The sequence below is a fragment of the Danio rerio genome, chromosome 1 (assembly GCF_049306965.1).
Source record: "Danio rerio strain Tuebingen ecotype United States chromosome 1, GRCz12tu, whole genome shotgun sequence".
In the NCBI taxonomy this organism is placed as follows: domain Eukaryota; kingdom Metazoa; phylum Chordata; class Actinopteri; order Cypriniformes; family Danionidae; genus Danio; species Danio rerio.
Window position 1 is genome coordinate 28,174,501 of NC_133176.1, and position 20,214 is coordinate 28,194,714.

General features: G+C 36.8%; 2 protein-coding genes across 3 annotated transcripts; one reads left to right on the forward strand and one right to left on the reverse strand.

Moving 5' to 3' along the window:
* Positions 1–811: 811 nt before the first annotated feature.
* LOC141385699 (uncharacterized) lies at positions 812–9,430 on the reverse strand. The gene is made up of 9 exons (XM_073951726.1): positions 7,956–9,430; positions 6,041–6,778; positions 5,624–5,869; positions 5,324–5,421; positions 5,173–5,223; positions 4,086–4,467; positions 3,826–4,002; positions 3,466–3,620; positions 812–3,321 (listed from the first exon to the last, which is right to left on the reverse strand). The coding sequence occupies exons 1-8, from the start codon at positions 8,083–8,085 to the stop codon at positions 3,487–3,489; spliced, it is 1,956 nt and encodes a 651-aa protein (XP_073807827.1). The 5' UTR covers positions 8,086–9,430; the 3' UTR covers positions 812–3,321; positions 3,466–3,486.
* Positions 9,431–11,867: 2,437 nt separating this feature from the next.
* Positions 11,868–18,661, forward strand: LOC137494805 (uncharacterized). Of its 2 annotated transcripts, none has more exons than XM_073951719.1 (9): positions 11,868–13,099; positions 14,411–15,133; positions 15,305–15,682; positions 15,885–15,982; positions 16,099–16,149; positions 16,636–17,017; positions 17,101–17,277; positions 17,435–17,589; positions 17,734–18,661. In XM_073951719.1, the coding sequence occupies exons 1-8, from the start codon at positions 12,970–12,972 to the stop codon at positions 17,566–17,568; spliced, it is 2,073 nt and encodes a 690-aa protein (XP_073807820.1). In that variant the 5' UTR covers positions 11,868–12,969; the 3' UTR covers positions 17,569–17,589; positions 17,734–18,661. The 2 variants fall into 2 exon arrangements, with proteins under 2 accessions (XP_073807820.1, XP_068077009.2); XM_068220908.2 differs by having other exon boundaries at positions 12,235–13,099; positions 17,435–17,564.
* Positions 18,662–20,214: the final 1,553 nt, after the last annotated feature.

Sequence of the window (20,214 nt, forward strand, 5' to 3'; positions counted from 1 at the left end):
AGACACTTTGTTGAGTGCAATTTAGCCTCTAGGAGTTGTCAATGGAAATAAAACAAACACACACAAGAAATGTGCGCACGCCAGGCATGAAATTAATGTGTACCTGCGCACATTCCCATGTTCATTTCATCATTAGTAAATCCAAATCCAATCCAAACGTGAGCGTGAAACCTGGCGTACGCAAAGTTTTTGTGCGTATGCAGCGTTGATACATAAGGCCCCAGATGTCTGCACTATTGCTTTAATTTCACAATTTTGATAATTTCATTGCATTTTTATAGGGTAAAATATCAAAACTTATGTTGTGAAAGTAGTAGGAATGACGGGACTGTTAGTAATTAAAGACAGAAAGAACTTTCACTTTTGAGTGAACTTCTGTCACGGATTATTTTAGTAGGATAATAGGTCATTGGTACCTCCGGGTAGACGGCTGATAACAGCAACAGCATCTGGCCTACAACAGCATCTGTCAGATTTTTAATCTGACCTGACTGTCATGTCATGGACTATTATTTCCAGTTTGGGAAAAGTTACAATAATATTCAGCAATAATTTTTTAATGTTTAGTAACAAAGATAGGAAAATTGTTTTATTATAAATCTAAATTGAGTAACAAGCCAATTTGATTTAAATTTATATATATATATTAATGTAATATGATCTTTACTTCTAATGATTTTCAGCATAAAAGTAAAATCACTCATTTTGACTCATACAGTGTATTTTTGGCTACTGCAAGACTGAAGAACTGCAAGTAACATTTGACTAGATATCTGTCAGTAGTGATACACAAATAAACAAGGAGGACGTATAAATCTCTTCATTTATTTTGAGCACTATTGCTCTCCTTATTCCTTTACATTTAAATTGAGGACAGAAATGTATTTAAAAGTTATTGTTGTTACTTCTAAAAGTTGCTGTAATGTAATTGACTGGTGTCTTGTGTTTCTTTCAATAATGTTTGGACATGTTTCTCTTTTATCTATTATTTTTGTAGATTTTGTCTTGATGTTGCTGGACAATGAAGAACAGACAGGAACTGGACAGCTTGTGATGGCAGTAACTGAGCAGAACAGCTGCTGCTACAAGCGACAGCCCAAATCTTACCAAGATCATCATGAGACTGTTCTTCCACGCCTGAACCCAGAGCTGCTTGTGTTGCCAATGTTTGACCTATGCAGTGTATCTGCTTGGCATCTAAACAGTAGACCTCAGGTATTCAGGACCTTCTCTTGGAGTCGTATTCATGAAAGCTGTCAAACACAGTCCAGTTACTCAAGTCTAAACTGTTGCTTTAAACTTAGATTGTCAAAGTTTGAACAGTCTCAAAGGGTGGTCTGCAATCTTGACCAGGGGGGAAATATTTGTTGTATTAGTATATGATATTGTAGTATAAAACAACATATTGTCTAACAGTAAAACCTTCTCTGTGGTTCCATTTGGCTAAACAGACTCCACAAATTAGTGTTAAATCATAGTAAACATAGTATATGGCACTACTGGTTTGTTAAAGAGATTCCTTCAGCTAATAATGAATATTCTGTCATCTTTTACTCAGCCCTTACTATAAGTTTCTTTCTTCTGTTATACACAAAAGAAGATATTTTGAAAAATGCTGGAAACCTGTAACTATAGGGTATATGCCGAGCTAGTGTTTTTCCCATACTGATAAACTTCCGATGACCTGTTATTGGGATTTTATTTTTATTTTTTTCTAATTTACACGGTTCCTTTTACAGCATGGATGTTGTAATGTAATTAAAATACATTCAGTTAAATAAACTTTGGCATTCATTTAGTTGCTCAAGAGTAAAACGAAACAAAAAGCTTTTTACTTGCATGTACCTGTCAGAATCAGCAGGCTAGCGCAGCTCCATTGAATATACTGGGGCAAAATAAATGCTCATATTATAAAGACATGGCAGGGAAAATGTAATTTAATTCAGTGCTTCTTGTACAATCTGAGACCCATTTTATATCGGATATCACTCAGCCAGTGGAGGTCGCTGATTTTGAAAGAAAACTGACCTTAAATGTCCAGATTTTTTCATGTGCATACAGTTGACTGAAAGCAAATAACCCAGGTTACTCACAAATTCAAAGTCCTATTAACATGCTTTGGCATATACCCTATCGACTTCCATTGTATTTGTTTTCCTACTGTGGACTTCAATGGTTACAGATTTTCAGATTTGTATCTTCAGTGGTCAACAGAGGAAAGAACCTCATCGGTTTGGAAGCACTTGAGTAAATAGTTTAGGGAGAACTCTCTCTTTAATTGAGTAAGGAGTCATTTAGAAAACTCACAGAAATGATGATCAGAGCTTCAGTTTGATTCACAGGATTTTATTGGAATTATTAACAATATATAAAAGCAATTCATCACAACACAATTCAAAGAACAATTAATTACAAAACAATCATGAAAACTTAATTATAAAACAATCAGTCTCTCTTATGACAGAACACCAGATTCATTTATGAGGTAGAAAATAGTTGAGCAGATCTTTGATGACACTTTAGAGGAGAAAACTGACAGCACTGGATTTCCTGATGGAGTTTCATCATTAATTCAGTTCAATTCATCTTCATTTCTATAGCGCTTTTACAATGTGGATTGTGTCAAAGCAGCTTAACATAGAAGTAAATTAAAACTGTGTCAGTCCAGTTTTCACAGTTGAAGTTCAGTTCAGTTCAGTGTAGTTTAATTGTCACTGCTGAAAGTCCAAACACTGAAGAGCAAATCCATCGATGCGCAGCTCCACAAGTCCCAACCAAGCAAGCCAGCGGCGACAGTGGCGAGGAACAAAACTTCACCATTTGACAAAAGTGAAGGAAAAAAACCTCGAGAGAAACCAGTCTCGGTTGGGCACGACCATTTCTCCTGTGGCCAAAGGTCTTGTGCAGAGCTGCGGTCTAGGAACCATTCATTACCATTATTGTCATTAATTACTCAGCTCATGTCCTTAGTTCATATTCATGTTTAGTTCATATTGAGAACACAAATTAAAACATTTGAGATGAAATCTGAGAGCTCTCTGACCCTCAAACCGCATGTTCAGAAGAGACCAGTGCACTGTATGTGTGTCGCACTGCTGACGTTTAACCCAGAGGCCTGCGCGACTTCCTCTCATTTAAACAAAGCGTGGGCACACATACAGTGCAGGACAGAGCTCTCATCAACACACGTCATGAACTGACACTGAAGAAAAGTAAGGTCTTAGGGGTTTGGAATGACATGAGGGAGTAATTAATAACTTTAATAGTCTTGTGAAATTTCTGGAAATGCTGCTCTCCTCTTTCTCGCTTCTTTAGTGTTTTCTAAAATTAAAAAAAACAATCAGAAACAACACAAAGTTATTTAAGCAGTGATATGAAGGGCTGTCAAATAAGAGTTGTGACTCTAAAAGAGCAAAAGAGAAAACAACAGGAATAGCATGAAGCAAAGAAATAATGAAGATGTACTTTTGTGCTCAGTGTGTTCCTCTACATCCTGGCGTCTAACAGCTCCATAAGATTTGGGGTCGTTAGATTGAACCACTGGTGCTTTTCTAACTGATGTAACTGCAGCCGCTGAAGTGGACATCGGATGAAACACTGGGAAATCAGGTCCTGGCATGCTGAAAAGTGACACAGAGTGTGAAATATGTCTGCATACTCAAGATTCATGAACGTGTTTAAATCTTACGACATCAAATTACAAAACATCCACAATGAAATAACTTTAATATCTACAGTAACCATTATATTTAATCCTTTTTTACTTGTGATTGACATATTTTACTCTGTCACTGAGGCTGAGATTGTTCAGAGGTGTCTGCTTACCTGTAGATAACCTGGGGTGTATCTCAGCGGATTCAAACATTACTGAATCTTCGTCACGAAAGGGCAATTCTGCATGCAAGATTTCATACAGCACAATGCCAATTGTCCAGATGTTTACCGGGTCAGCATAGAATGTGGGATCCCTAAAAACCTCAGGTGGCGTGCAGAAAATAACTCCTATAAAAGAGACATTTTTAGAATACAATCATTTCATAAGACAATACTGTGAGCAAAGAAACTAACACAAAATGCCAACTCACCTAGATATTGATCGCTATTGAAAGGCTTGTGGGTAATTGGCTGAGCACAACCAAAGTCGATCAATTTGAGCTCTAATCGGGGTTGAGTCACCAGGATGTTCTCCGTGTGGATATCTCCATGGAAAACTCCACGCTCAGTGCAGAACTTTACAGCTTGAATCAACTGACGCATTAACTGGCGTGCTCGCTTTTCACCAATGTCCAATGTATCTTTGATGTACTGATCCAAGGTCTGGCATGACTCTGCGTACTCCAGACTGAGAATGAAGTTTTTCTCATTCTCAATCCAGTCGTGTAATTCGATGATGTTTGGACATTGCGGAGCATTCATCAACTTAAGCATCATTGCCACTTCCGCAAGCACAGGTGTGGAATGACCATCCTAGAAAAAAAAAAAAAACAGATTTCAACGATATTACCAAAGCAGAATGGCACAAAGTACAGAAACAAAATCTTTACTAAGTAAATAATCACTGAGCTCCATGTTCTGACACATGTTTGCTTGTATTTGAGAATTTACTCATGCAGTTTAAGCTAAAAGAGGACTCTACATGTGTGTGTTCTTTCCGTCTCTGTGGCTAAGCACATGCACACAACAGCACAAGGTCTCTTCAGCACTATTGAAGACATGAATGAAGTATCTACACTCTAATAAATCAAGCACATCCCATGCTGCAAAAGTCACACTACATGATTCCACTGATGTCCACGTGACACTGAGCTTTGTGTAGAAATGAATGCAGACTGCTTTACAAGGGGCCGGGATATGACACAATGATCATTTTTATCTGCATTAATGTTAAACTAATTTTCATTAACTCCACAGCCCTACATTCATGTGTTCAAAACCTGTCTCTGGGTTTATTTCTTCTGCTGAACACAAAAGAAGATTTTTAATGTTGAAAACCAGTAAGCACTTCATACTCCATAAGTATTTAAATTTTTCTACAATGGAAGTCAGTGGCTCCCTGATTCCAACATATCTGCTTTTGAGTTCAGTTTAAATTGGTCCAGACAAGTACAGGACAAGTGAAGGACGAGTAAATGGTCAGCACATTTTCACTGTTGTTTAAATTATTCAACTTACAATGTCAAGATAACGGTTGTCTTCATTCTTGTTGATAAACTTCAGGGCAACCTGCGGAGAAAAAACAACAAATTAAATAAAAGCCAAGAAATTTAATATATTCAATAATCAGAATGAAAATTTTGACTGAATTTAAAAAATAGTTCTCTACCTTTTCACTTTTACGAAGTTTGTGAGATGCCACAAACACCTGGCCAAAAGCTCCTTCTCCAATCACGGCTCCTACTTCAAAATCAGACAAATCAAATCCTGAAACACAGAAAAAGAGCAGCGAGATTTACTTGGATTGTCTGGTATGAAACGGATCAAATAAATCACTAATAAATTCTTCAAATCTGGATTTAATGCAATGAGCTGAAAGCAGTAACGTCCATCAGAATTGCTGGAGTAAATTGATTACTAATTTATATTTATTATGTGTTACAGAAAATAGAAGGAAGTGATGACTTACCACGAGTGGGTCCAGAAGCCTCTTTAGACTCTTCAGGAACCTGGCCTGGCAGACATACTGCCTCAGGGTACGCTTGCTCCAGCTCTGGCTCAGGCTCTGACTCTGGCTCTGGCTCAGGTTCAGGTTGTGGTGTAAATTGCTGGACTATATCTGTGTCACAGCACAGGAAAGGGCGCGTTGCAGCCTTCCATACTCTCTTGAAGAAAGCAGAGACTCTTTTCCCTTTCCTTCCTTTCTTGGGTTTTTCTAAAATGAAGAAAACAAACAGAAACATCTCCATGAACAGAGCTGCAGCTACTAATTAATACGCAACCAACAGTACAACAAATGACACTGTCTGATTTACAAGCTAAAAACAACAAAGCATAAAAATAACAGATGGCAGAAATAAAATGAACCAAATTCAGGACGACTCACCATCAGTCCCATCCATTTTAGAGTTGTGTTGAACAGACGAAGGCGACTCAGGACAGGCCGAATCTGCATCCGTCATGTTCTTAATATTGGTGAGGCCATGGACACTGATTGGCTGAGGATCTTCCCAGATCTGGCCTGGTAGACACTCCAGCTCAGTATCAACATAACCTGTCAGGGCTGTTGGGGACTCAGGACGGGCCAGATCTGCTGTTTGCTTGATGCTGGAGGGGCCCGGAACACTCAACGGCTGAGGTTCTTCACAGATCTGGACTGGGGGACGCATCTGCTCAGGGTCGACATGATCTGCGACGGTCGTTGGCTTGATCCTGGATGTACCTGAAACAGCCAATGACTCCAGACGGTCGCAGACCTGGACTAGCGGACGCATCTGCTCAGGGTCAACATGATCTGTGAGGGCCTTTGAGGACTCTGGATGGGCCGGATCTGCATTCAGCACATCTGCTATTTGCTTGATGCTGAAGGGGCCCGGAACACTTAACGGCTGAAGATCTTCACAGACCTGGCCTGGCAGCCACACCGGCTCAGGGTCCGCATGTGCTGTGACGGTCCTGGAGGGACCTGGAACAGGCAGATGCTCGAAATCATCCATATCCGACTGTGGTTCAAAGGAAACCACTCTGTTCCAGTCACAGCAAAGGAAAGGGCGCTTTACAGCCTTCCATGCTCTCTTAAAGAAAGCAGAGGCATTATTTACTTTCCTCCTTTTCTCTGGATTTCCTAAAATAAAGGAAATGAACAGGGAAATATTAGAAAACTCTTTAACCACAGGTTTAAAATAGACAAACTGCTGTAAATTAGACAAATAAAAGATAATCACACAAAAGAAATAACAATAATAAATGTACAATTATAACAGAAAATGTTTAAAAACTGAAGCAACTATTTAATAAAAATAAACATTTTACTCCTGCTCACACAAAATGCAAACTATTATAACTGATTTTGAGTCAATATTCTGAGTTTTACCAGTTGTAGTTTGAGCTATTTAACAATCACCATCACAATGTTTAATCAAATTTATGTAGCCTTTTTTTTGTCAGTGGGTGCTACATCTACATCTACATCTTCATCAAGCACCACTTCGCCACAAAAACTAATGAAACTAAATCAACATTTTTCAGCCTTCCATTAGCAATCGTCAAACTCAAAGTGAACAATTTCTCTCGCTCTGGAGCTTCAGTTGAGAAATCTGTAAGTAAATTATAACTTTAAACATTTAACAATCAGTCTTAGAAATACAATTGAAAATAGAAGTCTTACTCCAGAACTTCAGTTACAGAAACAGAGCTCTAGACCTTTATTAATATGGAGGTAAAGTTGGTTTTATAGTTGCACATTTGTTCTTTTAACAGTGTCTATATTGTTTACCATGCTAATTTTAATAGTGGGTCTGAAATCGCATGTAAGAATGACTTCAAATCAACATTAGCACTATTTAGTTGACTGTAAACACTGTTATATGATAATAGTCATTAGCTGTTAATATGATTTCCCCATTTAGAATTTGAAACAATATTTTTCTGTTATTATATTATTAAGGAGAAAGTCAGAATGTGTGAATATAAAACCAAATTTACCTCAATTGTATTAATTCATCCCTGCTTGAACAAATAAAGACTTAAATATAATATTCTCACTCAGTTTGCTAAAATATAACAAATATTCCTCCACACCATCAAAAACTAAGAATATTACTGTGCAGGTCTACACATAGGATTTAAATTACAGTAATATTAAAATGTTTTTATCAGTAAAGTTAACAAGCCACAATTTCTGTTGAGTGGAAATGAGAAACTTAATTATTATTATTATATATTGTTATTATATTATTAATATTATACTTTTTATTAAATAATGCGTGGGAATACACCCTTTTTGTAAACTCTCATCTCACCTGTTGGGCTTCTCATCATGGTTGGAGGTGTAGGAGAAGCCATTGTGTCACTTTGATGATTATCGTTGACAAATACAGGCTTAATCAAATTAACTCGAGTAAAAAACACAGCTGACATGTTATTTGCCATGTGAGATGCAAAACAAGTCGCTAAAGTCGTTAAATCACTGTTCACTGTAGTTGTTCGTTTGTCACTCTGAGGAAATTCTGAACTTGTTCTGTCCTATGACGTAATGGCATTCTATTTATGTCATCATCGGTGACGTGAGCTGGGCGGGGTCATCCAAGATGGCGCTCTGCTCGGTTAAGTTTTATTGAGCTCCACAACTCAGTTGCTGTTTTTGCCAGAGAATAAATTTATAACAGATAAAATGTGACATATACCGCCATGAAAGCTTCAGTAATTATTAATAAAATTCTATCAGAAATATCAGTATCAACTGCAGCTGTACGAGCAGCAAAGTTTTAAAGTATTAAAGTTTTATATCACAGTCAATAATAAGTGGACCTTTTTGCTTCACGTGTAAAAGGTTGAATAATAAATATGAAGGGTTGGGCTAAAATAGTCTATAAATTATTTGTCCACAAGAGAAAGAAAAAATGTTTTATGATTTATTAGGCAAATAACAAACTGGATCGCACAAATAACCTCACTTTAAATTGTCCATCTGAATAATAAAACAAAATAAAACAATAATAATTATAATAATGTCCTGCCCTTTTTATGCCTCTCTTGTAAATAAGTAAAATTCACTAATGACAATCATTATATTATCGCTAAAATATTATCATTATCAGTGGATTTGACTCATTATATAAAACTCTATTTAAAACGTGTTGATTTATGGACTGCTTTTGGTGGTGGACTCTTTATTCATTGTTTTGTGTTAAACAACAGCTGTCATTTAATAATAATTGAACATTCTAATTTGATCATTTCTGTGTAATAAAAATAAAACGAATTAAGTGAAATAAAATGATAATAAAATGAAAATTAAACACTTAAAGAAATAAAAGTAAAAATGATGAATGAAGAGAAAATGCCTCACATTAGCCTAAAGATCGTGTAGTTGAACATGACTAGTTGGCTTTTTTGGCAGATGAAGGAAAGTCAGAACACATGTTTTATGCTAATAGTAAATGTGTCTTGATTTATTTGGCACTTTACGTGTTTTGGCTGTAAAAGCGCACCTACAATTGTTTCTCTAAACAGGCGCAGGCCAGATTTTCTCCAGATCATCATTTATTTCATTTAAACTGATTTTGTGTAAAAGAATACATTAATTAGACCTGCCCAGTGTCGTCTGGAGTGTGTCCCAGACCGCAATCTGAAGTGGTTTGAGCGATTGGATTAATATCAGATCATAATGAAGTGAGCAGGTGTAAAGAGCCTCAGCCTCACAACACGGACGTTTTCCAAAATTGTAATGTCAAATAAAGTTACCGCTCAGTTATGTCACGTGACTTACGTCACCTTATGTGGCTTTGAGGCTCCAACCTGCAATAAAACAATAAAATAAAGAAAATGAAAAATTTTAAAACAAAGTAAATTAAAGAAAAAATAAGAACAAAACGAAATGAAAATCAAAAAAGTACAACAAAACAAATGTTTAAAGAAACAATCAGAAAAGAACTGAAATAAAAACTGATTTAAGAAGTTGTGCTCTTTATACTTAGTTTTCTCTCAGAAATCCTCGAACAGCTTCAGAAATCTCAGGATCCGCACAGAAATGCTCGGCAAACTCGCCTCGTCTCTCAACCAATGGGTTTGATTTGGTGTTTATATGCAGACAGAATTTATATCAACACGCGTTGCTATATCAATTAAAATAAAAGCGCATCAAAAAAAATTGTAATGAAATTAGAAAGAAATGTAATGTAATGAAATATAAAATTCCGGAATAATTTTAAGATTTATTTTAATAAATAAATAATTTTACGCGAGAAGTGACGTCAGAGAAGTTAGTAACATGACCTTTCATAATGCGATGCTTTAGCCTGAATCGTCAATAATCTCATATTTAGCGTAAATAATAATAAATATGTTCCTCACAAAATAATCCAATAATTATTTTGAAAGCAGTAAATGATGCCTGTAGATTTCACGAATGGAAAATATCATCATCGCCCACGTCTTAGATGAGCTCGTTTGTTTGGTGCTGTTTTAAAAACTTTATTCACTTGAATTTCCGCGAAACTTTAGAGAAATGTAAAGATTTCTCTCCTACTAATAAAGGTGATGACGCAAGGAAGTTTTACTGAAAGCTGATTGGCCTCTTGAAAATAATTGGTTATACTGTATATAGTTAATTACATTTTTTTAAAGTTTTTTAATTAGAACAAGTTTATTTTATCCCCTTTTGTCATTCGACGCATTTTAAACAGAAAATAATTATAGGTGCCCTCCATGTAGAGCGTTCAAACGACGACCAAAAGGTCCAGAATTTGTCTAATTATTTTGAGTATTTTTTATTATTGTTTTGTAATAAATGTATTTTAAATAATTAGGGCCAGTAATTTGAATCCTGTGAAGCATCAAAGCCACATTAATGCGACGCGAGTCACGTGACATAACCGAGCGGTAACTAACTGACATTTGAATCTATGATGCGACATCCATAGTGAATAACTTGGGTCGAAAAGAGCAAGACAGACGAAGAGAAAGCAGGCAGCAGCGTCATTGGCCCAATATATTGAACATATGTTCAAAATGACTGGCAAACAGGGTAAGGCTGACGTTACTTCCTAACAGATGAGAATCGGTCCCGTTCAGGTTCTAGGCTGACCGCATTAGCCGGGGCGTCCTGTAAATTTGCCGTTATTGATTTGTCTCGTACAAGACCTCCCTTGCCCTATTTATTTTTTGACTGCTGTTCCAATACATTTTTGGAAAATAACTGTCCGATAAAGGCTTTACCAAAAGGCGCTGATCCCGTCACGTCCGTGTTATAAGGCTGTTTACACCTGCTCACTTCATTCGATTTTTTCTGATCTGATATTAATCCAATCGCTCAAACCACTTCATATTGCGGTCTGGGACACACTCCAGACGACATAGGTCTAAATAATGCATTATTTTACAAAAAAATGAATTTAAATGAAATAAATGATGATCTGGAGAAAATCTGACAAGCGCCTGTTTAGAGAAACACTTGTAGGTGCGCTTTTACAGCCAAACACACGTAGTGCCAAATAAATCAAGACACACTTACTATTAGCATAAAACATGTGTTCTGACTTACCTTCATCTCCCAAAAAAGCCAACTAGTCATGTTCAACTACACGATCTTTAGGCTAATGTGAAGCATTTTCTCTTCATCAATTTTACTTTTACTTCTTTAAGTATTTATTTCATTTAATTATTTTTTTTCATTTAATTCGTTTTTATTTTTTATTACACTGAAATTATCAAATTATAATGTTAAATTAATATCAAATGACAGCATTACATTACAGAGATGCAGCATGCTCCTGTTCTGTGAGAAGAGATGGAAAATAATAGAAAATAGAGCATTTCTTTTGATTTAAAAGGCAAATGGTTTTGTTTTGGGGGGAGTGTGTTATAAAAAAAATCACCGTAATGTCAGTTATCGCAAAGCTTGCCTTGTTCTGAGTGAAGCACGCCTACTGTAGCCTGCATTTGTTTTACTTGTTTAACACAAAACGATGAATAAAATGTGTCCAGCACCAAAAGCAGTCCATAAATCAACACGTTTTAAATAGTTTTGTAATAAGTCAAATCCACTGATAATGATAATATTTTAGCGATAATATAATGATTGTCATTATCAGTGAATTTTACTTATTTACAAGAGAGGCATAAAAAGGGCAGGACATTATTATAATTATTTCTGTTGTTATTGTTTTATTATTCAGATGGACAATTTAAAGTGAGGTTATTTGTGCGGTCCAGTTTGTTATTTGCCTAATAAATCATAAAACATTTTCTTTCTCTTGTGGACAAATAATTTATAGACTATTTTAGCCCAACCCCTAATATTTCTTATTCAACCTTTTACACGTAAAGCAAAAATGTCCACTTATTATTGACTGTGATATAAAACTTTAATACTTGTTTGTAAAATTATTGATAAATACATTTCATTCATGTTTTTATACTTTATTGGTAAAAGATAATGAATGTATTTTCGCTGGTGCTGCTCGTACAGCTGCAGTTTATACTGATGTTTCTGATATAATTTAATAATAATTGCTAAAGCTTTTTTTGCGGTATAAGTCACATTTTATCTGTTATAAATTTATTATCTGACCAAAACAGCAACTGAGTTGTGGAACTCAACAAAACTTGACCGAACAGAGCGCCATCTCGGATGACCTCGCACAGCTTACCTCACCGATTTTCTTTTTTCTCTTCTTCATTGATTTGATTTGATTTATTTTTGTTTATTGACTTCAATAACAAACATACAAAATCAAATTTTACACAAAAAAAAACATAATGATAATAACAGATCAGGATAAATAATATTAACAAATAAAAAATTAATTTAAAAGAAAAATAATAGAGAGCAATTTTTTAAAAATTAAACAGAGATACATACATGACACAAATACAGCGAGAGGAAACAAGGACTTATGTATCCGTGATATTTCCAAAATATTTATCAGAATAGTCCAAGAATTTATCACTTTTCATGTTATTAACTAGTCTAAGAGATTCAATCAAAACATCAATTTCAATTAAAAAATGTGAAAAAGAAGGCTGCGAATTGGAGAATTTTTGTTTGTGAATAAAATATTTTCCATACAAAAGAAAAAAAAAGTTAATAATGTAGTTCTCTGATATATCAGTTTTACCGTCATAGTAACAAAAAATATCTTGAAGTTGTAAGGGTCTGGAAGAAGCAATGTAGCTCACTTCACCTATGATGACATAAATAGAACGCCGTTACGTCATAGGACAGAACACAGTTCAGAATTTCCTCAGAGTGACAAACGAACAACTACAGTGAACAGTGATTTAACGACTTTAGCGACTTGTTTTGCATCTCAAATGGCAAATAACATGTCAGCCGTGTTTTTTACTCGACTTAATTTGATTAAGCCTGTATTTGTCAACGATAATCATCAAAGTGACACGATGGCTTCTCCTACACCTCCAACCATGATGAGAACCCCAACAGGTAAGATGAGAGTTTACAAAAACGGTATATTCATCTCCCACGTATTATTTAATAAAGTATAATAATAATAATAATATAATTACTTCTGAGGATGTATTGACATTCTGGCTTTTAAGTTTCTCACTTGCACTCAACAGAGATTGTGCCTTGTTAACTTTACTGATAAAAAATAAAACATTTTAATATTACTGTAATTTAAATCCTATGTGTAGACCTGCACAGTAATATTCTTAGTTTTTGATGGTGTGGAGGAATATTTGTTATATTTTAGCAAACTGAGTGAGAATATTATATTTAAGTCTTTATTTGTTCAAGCAGGGATGAATTAATACAATTGAGGTAAATTTGGTTTTATATTCACACATTCTGACTTTCTCCTTAATAATATAATAACAGAAAAATATTGTTTCAAATTCTAAATGGGGAAATCATATTAACAGCTAATGACTATTATCATATAACAGTGTTTACAGTCAACTAAATAGTGCTAATGTTGATTTGAAGTCATTCTTACATGCGATTTCAGACCCACTATTAAAATTAGCATGGTAAACAATATAGAGACTGTTAAAAGAACAAATGTGCAATTATAAAACCAACTTTACCTCCATATTAATAAAGGTCTAGAGCTTTGTTTCTGTAACTGAAGTTCTGGAGTAAGACTTCTATTTTCAATTGTATTTCTAAGACTGATTGTTAAATGTTTAAAGTTATAATTTACTCACAGATTTCTCAACTGAAGCTCCAGAGCGAGAGATATTGTTCACTTTGAGTTTGACGATTGCTAATGGAAGGCTGAAAAATGTTGATTTAGTTTCATTAGTTTTTGTGGTGAAGTGGTGCTTGATGAAGAATGTAGATGTAGATGTAGCACCCACTGACAAAAAAAAGGCTACATAAATTTGATTAAACTTTGTGATGGTGATTGTTAAAAAGCTCAAACTATAACTGGTAAAACTCAGAATATTGACACAAAATCAGTTATAATAGTTTGCATTTTGTGTGAGCAGGAGTAAAATGTTTATTTTTATTAAATAGTTGCTTATAGGATTTTTCCTGATGTCTAATATGGACTTATGACTTATCGACTATTTGTCAGCTTGTGTGTGTCATTTTACATCATAGAAATGATTTGCAATTCCACAAAATTAATTTCAGTTTTTAAACATTTTTTATTATAATTGTACATTTATTATTGTTGTTTCTTTTGTGTGATTATCTTTAATTTGTCTAATTTACAGCAGTTTGTCTATTTTAAACCTGTGGTTAAAGAGTTTTCTAATATTTCCCTGTTCGTTTCCTTTATTTTAGGAAATCCAGAGAAAAGGAGGAAAGTAAATAATGCCTCTGCTTTCTTTAAGAGAGCATGGAAGGCTGTAAAGCGCCCTTTCCTTTGCTGTGACTGGAACAGAGTGGTCCCCTTTGAACCACAGTCGGATATGGATGATTTCGAGCATCTGCCTGTTCCAGGTTCCTCCAGGACCGTCGCAGCACATGCAGACCTTGAGCCGGTGTGGCTGCCAGGCCAGGTCTGTGAAGATCTTCAGCCGTTGAGTGTTGCAGGCCCCTCCAGGATCAAGCAAACAGCAGATCCGGCCCGTGCTGAGTCCTCAACGGCCCTCATAGATCATGTTGACCCTGAGCAGATGCGTCTGCCAGTCGAGGTCTGCGACCGTCTGGAGTCGTTGACTGTTCCAGGACCATCCAGGATCAAGCCAACGACCAACGCAGATCATGTCGACCCTGAGCAGATGCGTCCGCCAGTCCAGATCTGTGAAGATTGTCAACCGTTGAGTGTTCCGGGCCCCTTCAGGATCAAGCAAACAGCAGATCCGGCCCGTCCTGAGTCCCCAACGGCCCTGACAGGTCATGTTGATACTGAGCTGGTGTGTCTACCAGGCCAGGTCTGGGAAGATCCTCAGCCAATCAGTGTCCATGGCCTCACCAATATTAAGAACATGACGGATGCAGATTCGGCCTGTCCTGAGTCGCCTTCGTCTGTTCAACACACCTCTAAAATGGATGGGACTGATGGTGAGTCGTCCTGAATTTGGTTCATTTTATTTCTGCCATTTGTTATTTTTGTGCTTTGTTGTTTTTAGCTTGTAAATCAGACAGTGTCATTTGTTGTACTGTTGGTTGCGTATTAATTAGTAGCTGCAGCTCTGTTCATGGAGATGTTTCTGTTTGTTTACTTCATTTTAGAAAAACCCAAGAAAGGAAGGAAAGGGAAAAGAGTCTCTGCTTTCTTCAAGAGAGTATGGAAGGCTGCAACGCGCCCTTTCCTGTGCTGTGACACAGATATAGTCCAGCAATTTACACCACGACCTGAGCCAGAGCCGGAGTCCGAGCCAGAGTCCGATTTTGAGTCCGAGTCCGAGCCCAAGCCCGAGCCTAAGTCAGCGCCAGAGTCCGAGCCCGAGCTCCGGCCAGAGTCTGAGCCAGGGCTGGAGGATGAAGCTGACCTTGAGGCAGTGCCTGTTGAAATTATGCCTGAAATCGCAGAATCCGCTGACCCTGAGTCAGTATGTCTGCCAGGCCCGGCTCCTAAAGAGCCTAAAGAGGCTTCTGGACCCACTCGTAGTAAGTCATCATTTCCTTCTGTTTTCTGTAACTCATAATTAATATAAATTAGTAATCAATTTACTCCTGCAATTCTGATAGAAGTTACTGCTTTCAGCTCATTGCACTAAATTTAGATTTGAAGAATTTATTAGTGATTTATTTGATCCGTTTCATACCAGACAATCCAAGTAAATCTCGCTGCTCTTTTTCTGTGTTTCAGGATTTGATCTGTCTGATTTTGAAGTAGACAACATGATTGGAGAAGGAGCTTTTGGCAAGGTGTTTGTGGCATCTCACAAACTTCGTAAAAGTGAAAAGGTAAAGAACTATTTTTTAAATTCAGTCAACATTTTCCTCCTGATTATTTAATATTAATAGTTTGCTGGCTTTAATTTGCCACTTATTTTGAAAAATTTACTGTTTTTTTTCCGCAGGTTGCCCTGAAGTTTATGAACAAGCTTAAACAGGACCAATATCTCAACATTGTAAGTTGAATAATTCACACAACAGTGAAAATGATCCGACCATTTACTCATCCTTCACATGTCCCACACCTGTCTGGACTGCCTTACTGGTTTTCAACATATTTTAAAAATCTTCTTTTGCGTTCAGCAGAAGAAATAAACCCAGAGACAAGTTTTGAACACATGAATGTAGGGCTGTGGAGTTAATGAAAATTAGTTTAACATCAATGCAGATAAAAATGATCATTGTGTCATATCCCGGCCCCTTGTAAAGCAATCTGCATTCATTTCTACACAAAGCTCAGTTTCACGTGGACATCAGTGGAATCATGTTGCGTAACTTTTCATTCAACTTTTCATTCTACTGTGGTGACCCCTGATATATAAGGGACTAAGCTGAAGTAAATGAATGAATGAATTAATTTTTTTATTCTTTTCCAGTTTTTGTTTCTGTACTTTGTGCCATTCAGCTTTGGTAATATCGTTGAAATCTGTTTTTCTTTCTAGGATGGTCATTCCACACCTGTGCTTGCGGAAGTGGCAATGATGCTAAGGTTGATGAATGCTCCGCAATGTCCAAACATCATCGGATTACACGACTGGATTGAGAATGAGAGCAGCTTCCTTCTCATCTTGGAGTACCCAGAGCAAAGCCGGACTTTGGCTGATTACATCACATTGACATTGCGAATTAGTGAAAAGCGAGCACGCCGGTTAATTCGTCAGTTGATCCAAGCTGTAAAGTTCTGCACTGAGCGTGGAGTTTTCCATGGTGATATACACACAGAGAACATCCTGGTGACGAAACCCCGATTACAGCTCAAATTGATCGACTTTGGTTGTGCTCAGCCAATTACCAGCGAGCCTTTCAGCAGCGATAATTATCGAGGTGAGTTGGCATTTTGTGTTAGATTCTTTGCTCACAGTATTGTCTAATGAAATGACTGAATTATGAAAATGTCTCTCTTATAGGAGCCAGTGGTATCACGCCACCTGAGGTTTTCAGTGATCCCACATTCTATGCTGACCCGGCAAACATTTGGGAAATAGGCAACGTGCTGTATGAAATATTGCATGCAGAATTGCCCTTTTCTGACAAAGATTCAATAATGTTTGCATCCCTTGAGACACACCCCAGGTTATCTACAGGTAAGCAGACACCTCTGATAAATCTCAGCCTCAGTGACAGAATAAAATATTTCAGTCACGAGTAAAAAAGGATTAAATATAATGGTTACTGTAGTTAATAAAGTTCATGAATCTTGAGTATGCAGACATATTTCACACTCTCTGTGTCACTTTTCAGCATGCCAGAACCTGCTTTCCCAGTGTTTGGCCCGATGTCCACATCAGCGCCTGCAGTTACATCAGTTAGAAAAGCACCGGTGGTTCAATCCAAAGGCCCCAAATCCTGCGCAGCAGTTAGCCAAAAGGAGGTAGAGGAACACACCGAGCACAAAAGTACATCTTCATTCTTTCTTTGCTTCATGCTATTCCTGTTGTTTTTTCTTCTGCTCTTTTAGAGTCACAACTCTTATTTGACAGCCCTTCATATCACTGCTTAAATAACTTTGTGTTGTTTCTGATTGTTTTTTTTAATTTTAGAAAACACTAAAGAAGCGAGAAAGAGGAGAGCAGCATTTCCAGAAATTTCACAAGACTATTAAAGTTATTAATTACTCCCTCATGTCATTCCAAACCCCTAAGACCTTAATTTTCTTCAGTGTCAGTTCATGACGTGTGTTGATGAGAGCTCTGTCCTGCACTGTATGTGTGCCCACGCTTTGTTTAAATGAGAGGAAGTCGCGCAGGCCTCTGGGTTAAACGTCAGCAGTGCGACACACATACAGTGCACTGGTCTCTTCTGAACATGCGGTTTGAGGGTCAGAGAGCTCTCAGATTTCATCTCAAATGTTTTAATTTCTGTTCTCAATATGAACTAAACATGAATATGAACTAAGGACATGAGCTGAGTAATTAATGACAATAATGGTAATGAATGGTGCCTAGACCGCAGCTCTGCACAAGACCTTTGGCCACAGGAGAAATGGTCGTGCCCAACCGAGACTGGTTTCTCTCGAGGTTTTTTTCCTTCACTTTTGTCAAATGGTGAAGTTTTGTTCCTCGCCACTGTCGCCGCTGGCTTGCTTGGTTGGGACTTGTGGAGCTGCGCATCGATGGATTTGCTCTTCAGTGTTTGGACTTTCAGCAGTGACAATTAAACTACACTGAACTGAACTGAACTTCAACTGTGAAAACTGGACTGACACAGTTTTAATTTACTTCTATGTTAAGCTGCTTTGACACAATCTACATTGTAAAAGCGCTATAGAAATGAAGATGAATTGAACTGAATTAATGATGAAACTCCATCAGGAAATCCAGTGCTGTCAGTTTTCTCCTCTAAAGTGTCATCAAAGATCTGCTCAACTATTTTCTACCTCATAAATGAATCTGGTGTTCTGTCATAAGAGAGACTGATTGTTTTATAATTAAGTGTTCATGATTGTTTTGTAATGAATTGTTCTTTGAATTGTTTTGTGATGAATTGCTTTTATATATTGTTAATAATTCCAATAAAATCCTGTGAATCAAACTGAAGCTCAATATCATATACTAATACAACAAATATTTCCCCCCTGGTCAAGATTGCAGACCACCCTTTGAGACTGTTCAAACTTTGACAATCTCAGTTTAAAGCAACAGTTTAGACTTGAGTAACTGGACTGTGTTTGACAGCTTTCATGAATACGACTCCAAGAGAAGTTCCTAAATACCTGAAGAACAGTCTCATGATGATCTTGGTAAGATTTGGGCTGTCGCTTGTAGAAGCAGCTGTTCTGCTCAGTTACTGCCATCACGAGCTGTCCAGTTCCTGTCTGTTCTTCATTGTCCAGCAACATCAAGACAAAATCTACAAAAATAATAGATAAAAGAGAAACATGTTCAATCATTATTGAAAGAAACACAAGACACCAGTCAATTACATTACAGCAACTTTTAGAAGTAACAACAATACTTTTAAATACATTTCTGTCCTCAATTTAAATGTAAAGGAATAAGGAGAGCAATAGTGCTCAAAATAAATGAAGAGATTTATACGTCCTTTTTGTTTATTTGTGTATCACTACTGACAGATATCTAGTCAAATGTTACTTGCAGTTCTTCAGTCTTGCAGTAGCCAAAAATACACTGTATGAGTCAAAATGAGTGATTTTACTTTTATGCTGAAAATCATTAGAAGATCATATTCCATTAAGTTTGACTTTACTTTTGTCAATTGCTAAAGTTTCGCTTCCACTTGCATATCTGACTATCTTGGTTGGGGTTGCTGGAGCACTAAAAAAGTGCTACAGAAATAGAGAGGAGCTGAAATTAAACTCATTAAATTCATTATTTCAATCATTTTCTTTTCGGCTTAGTCCCTTTGATAATCTGGGATAGCCACAGCAGAATGAACCACCAACTTATCCAGCACATGCTTTATGCAGCGGATGCCCTTCCAGCAATGAGTTCCATACACACTCATACACTACAGACAATTTATCTTGGCTCTTCACCTATAGCGCATGTCTTTGGACTTGTGGGGGAAACTGGAGCACCCGGAGGAAACCCACGCGAACAATGGGGAGAACATGCAAACTCCACACACAAACGCCAACTGACCCAGCCGAGACTTGAACCAGCAACCTTCTTGCAGTGAGGTGACTGCACTACCTACTGCGCTACCATGCTGCCTTTATTAAATTAGTGCTATTAAAATTGTGATTATATATTGGAAAAAAAGCAGAAATTAAGCTACAAGAGGACGGAGTCAGATGAAGATGTTGGTTTACACAGTTTGGTCTTGGTTTTAATGCATTGCGCCACATTAAGCATTAAACTGAGGATGTTTTTCTGGATGTTAATGCTAATTACTTATAAATATTCAGATTGTAGGTGGGCATAGATTCATTTTTAATCTAGATTAATCTCACTAATCTTGGAATTATTCTGGATTAATCTAGGTTAAAATGGCTCATTTGAATTCAGCCGAAGGCATTCAGGATATAAGTGCTACCCAAAAAATGACCAAAATTCTTTGAG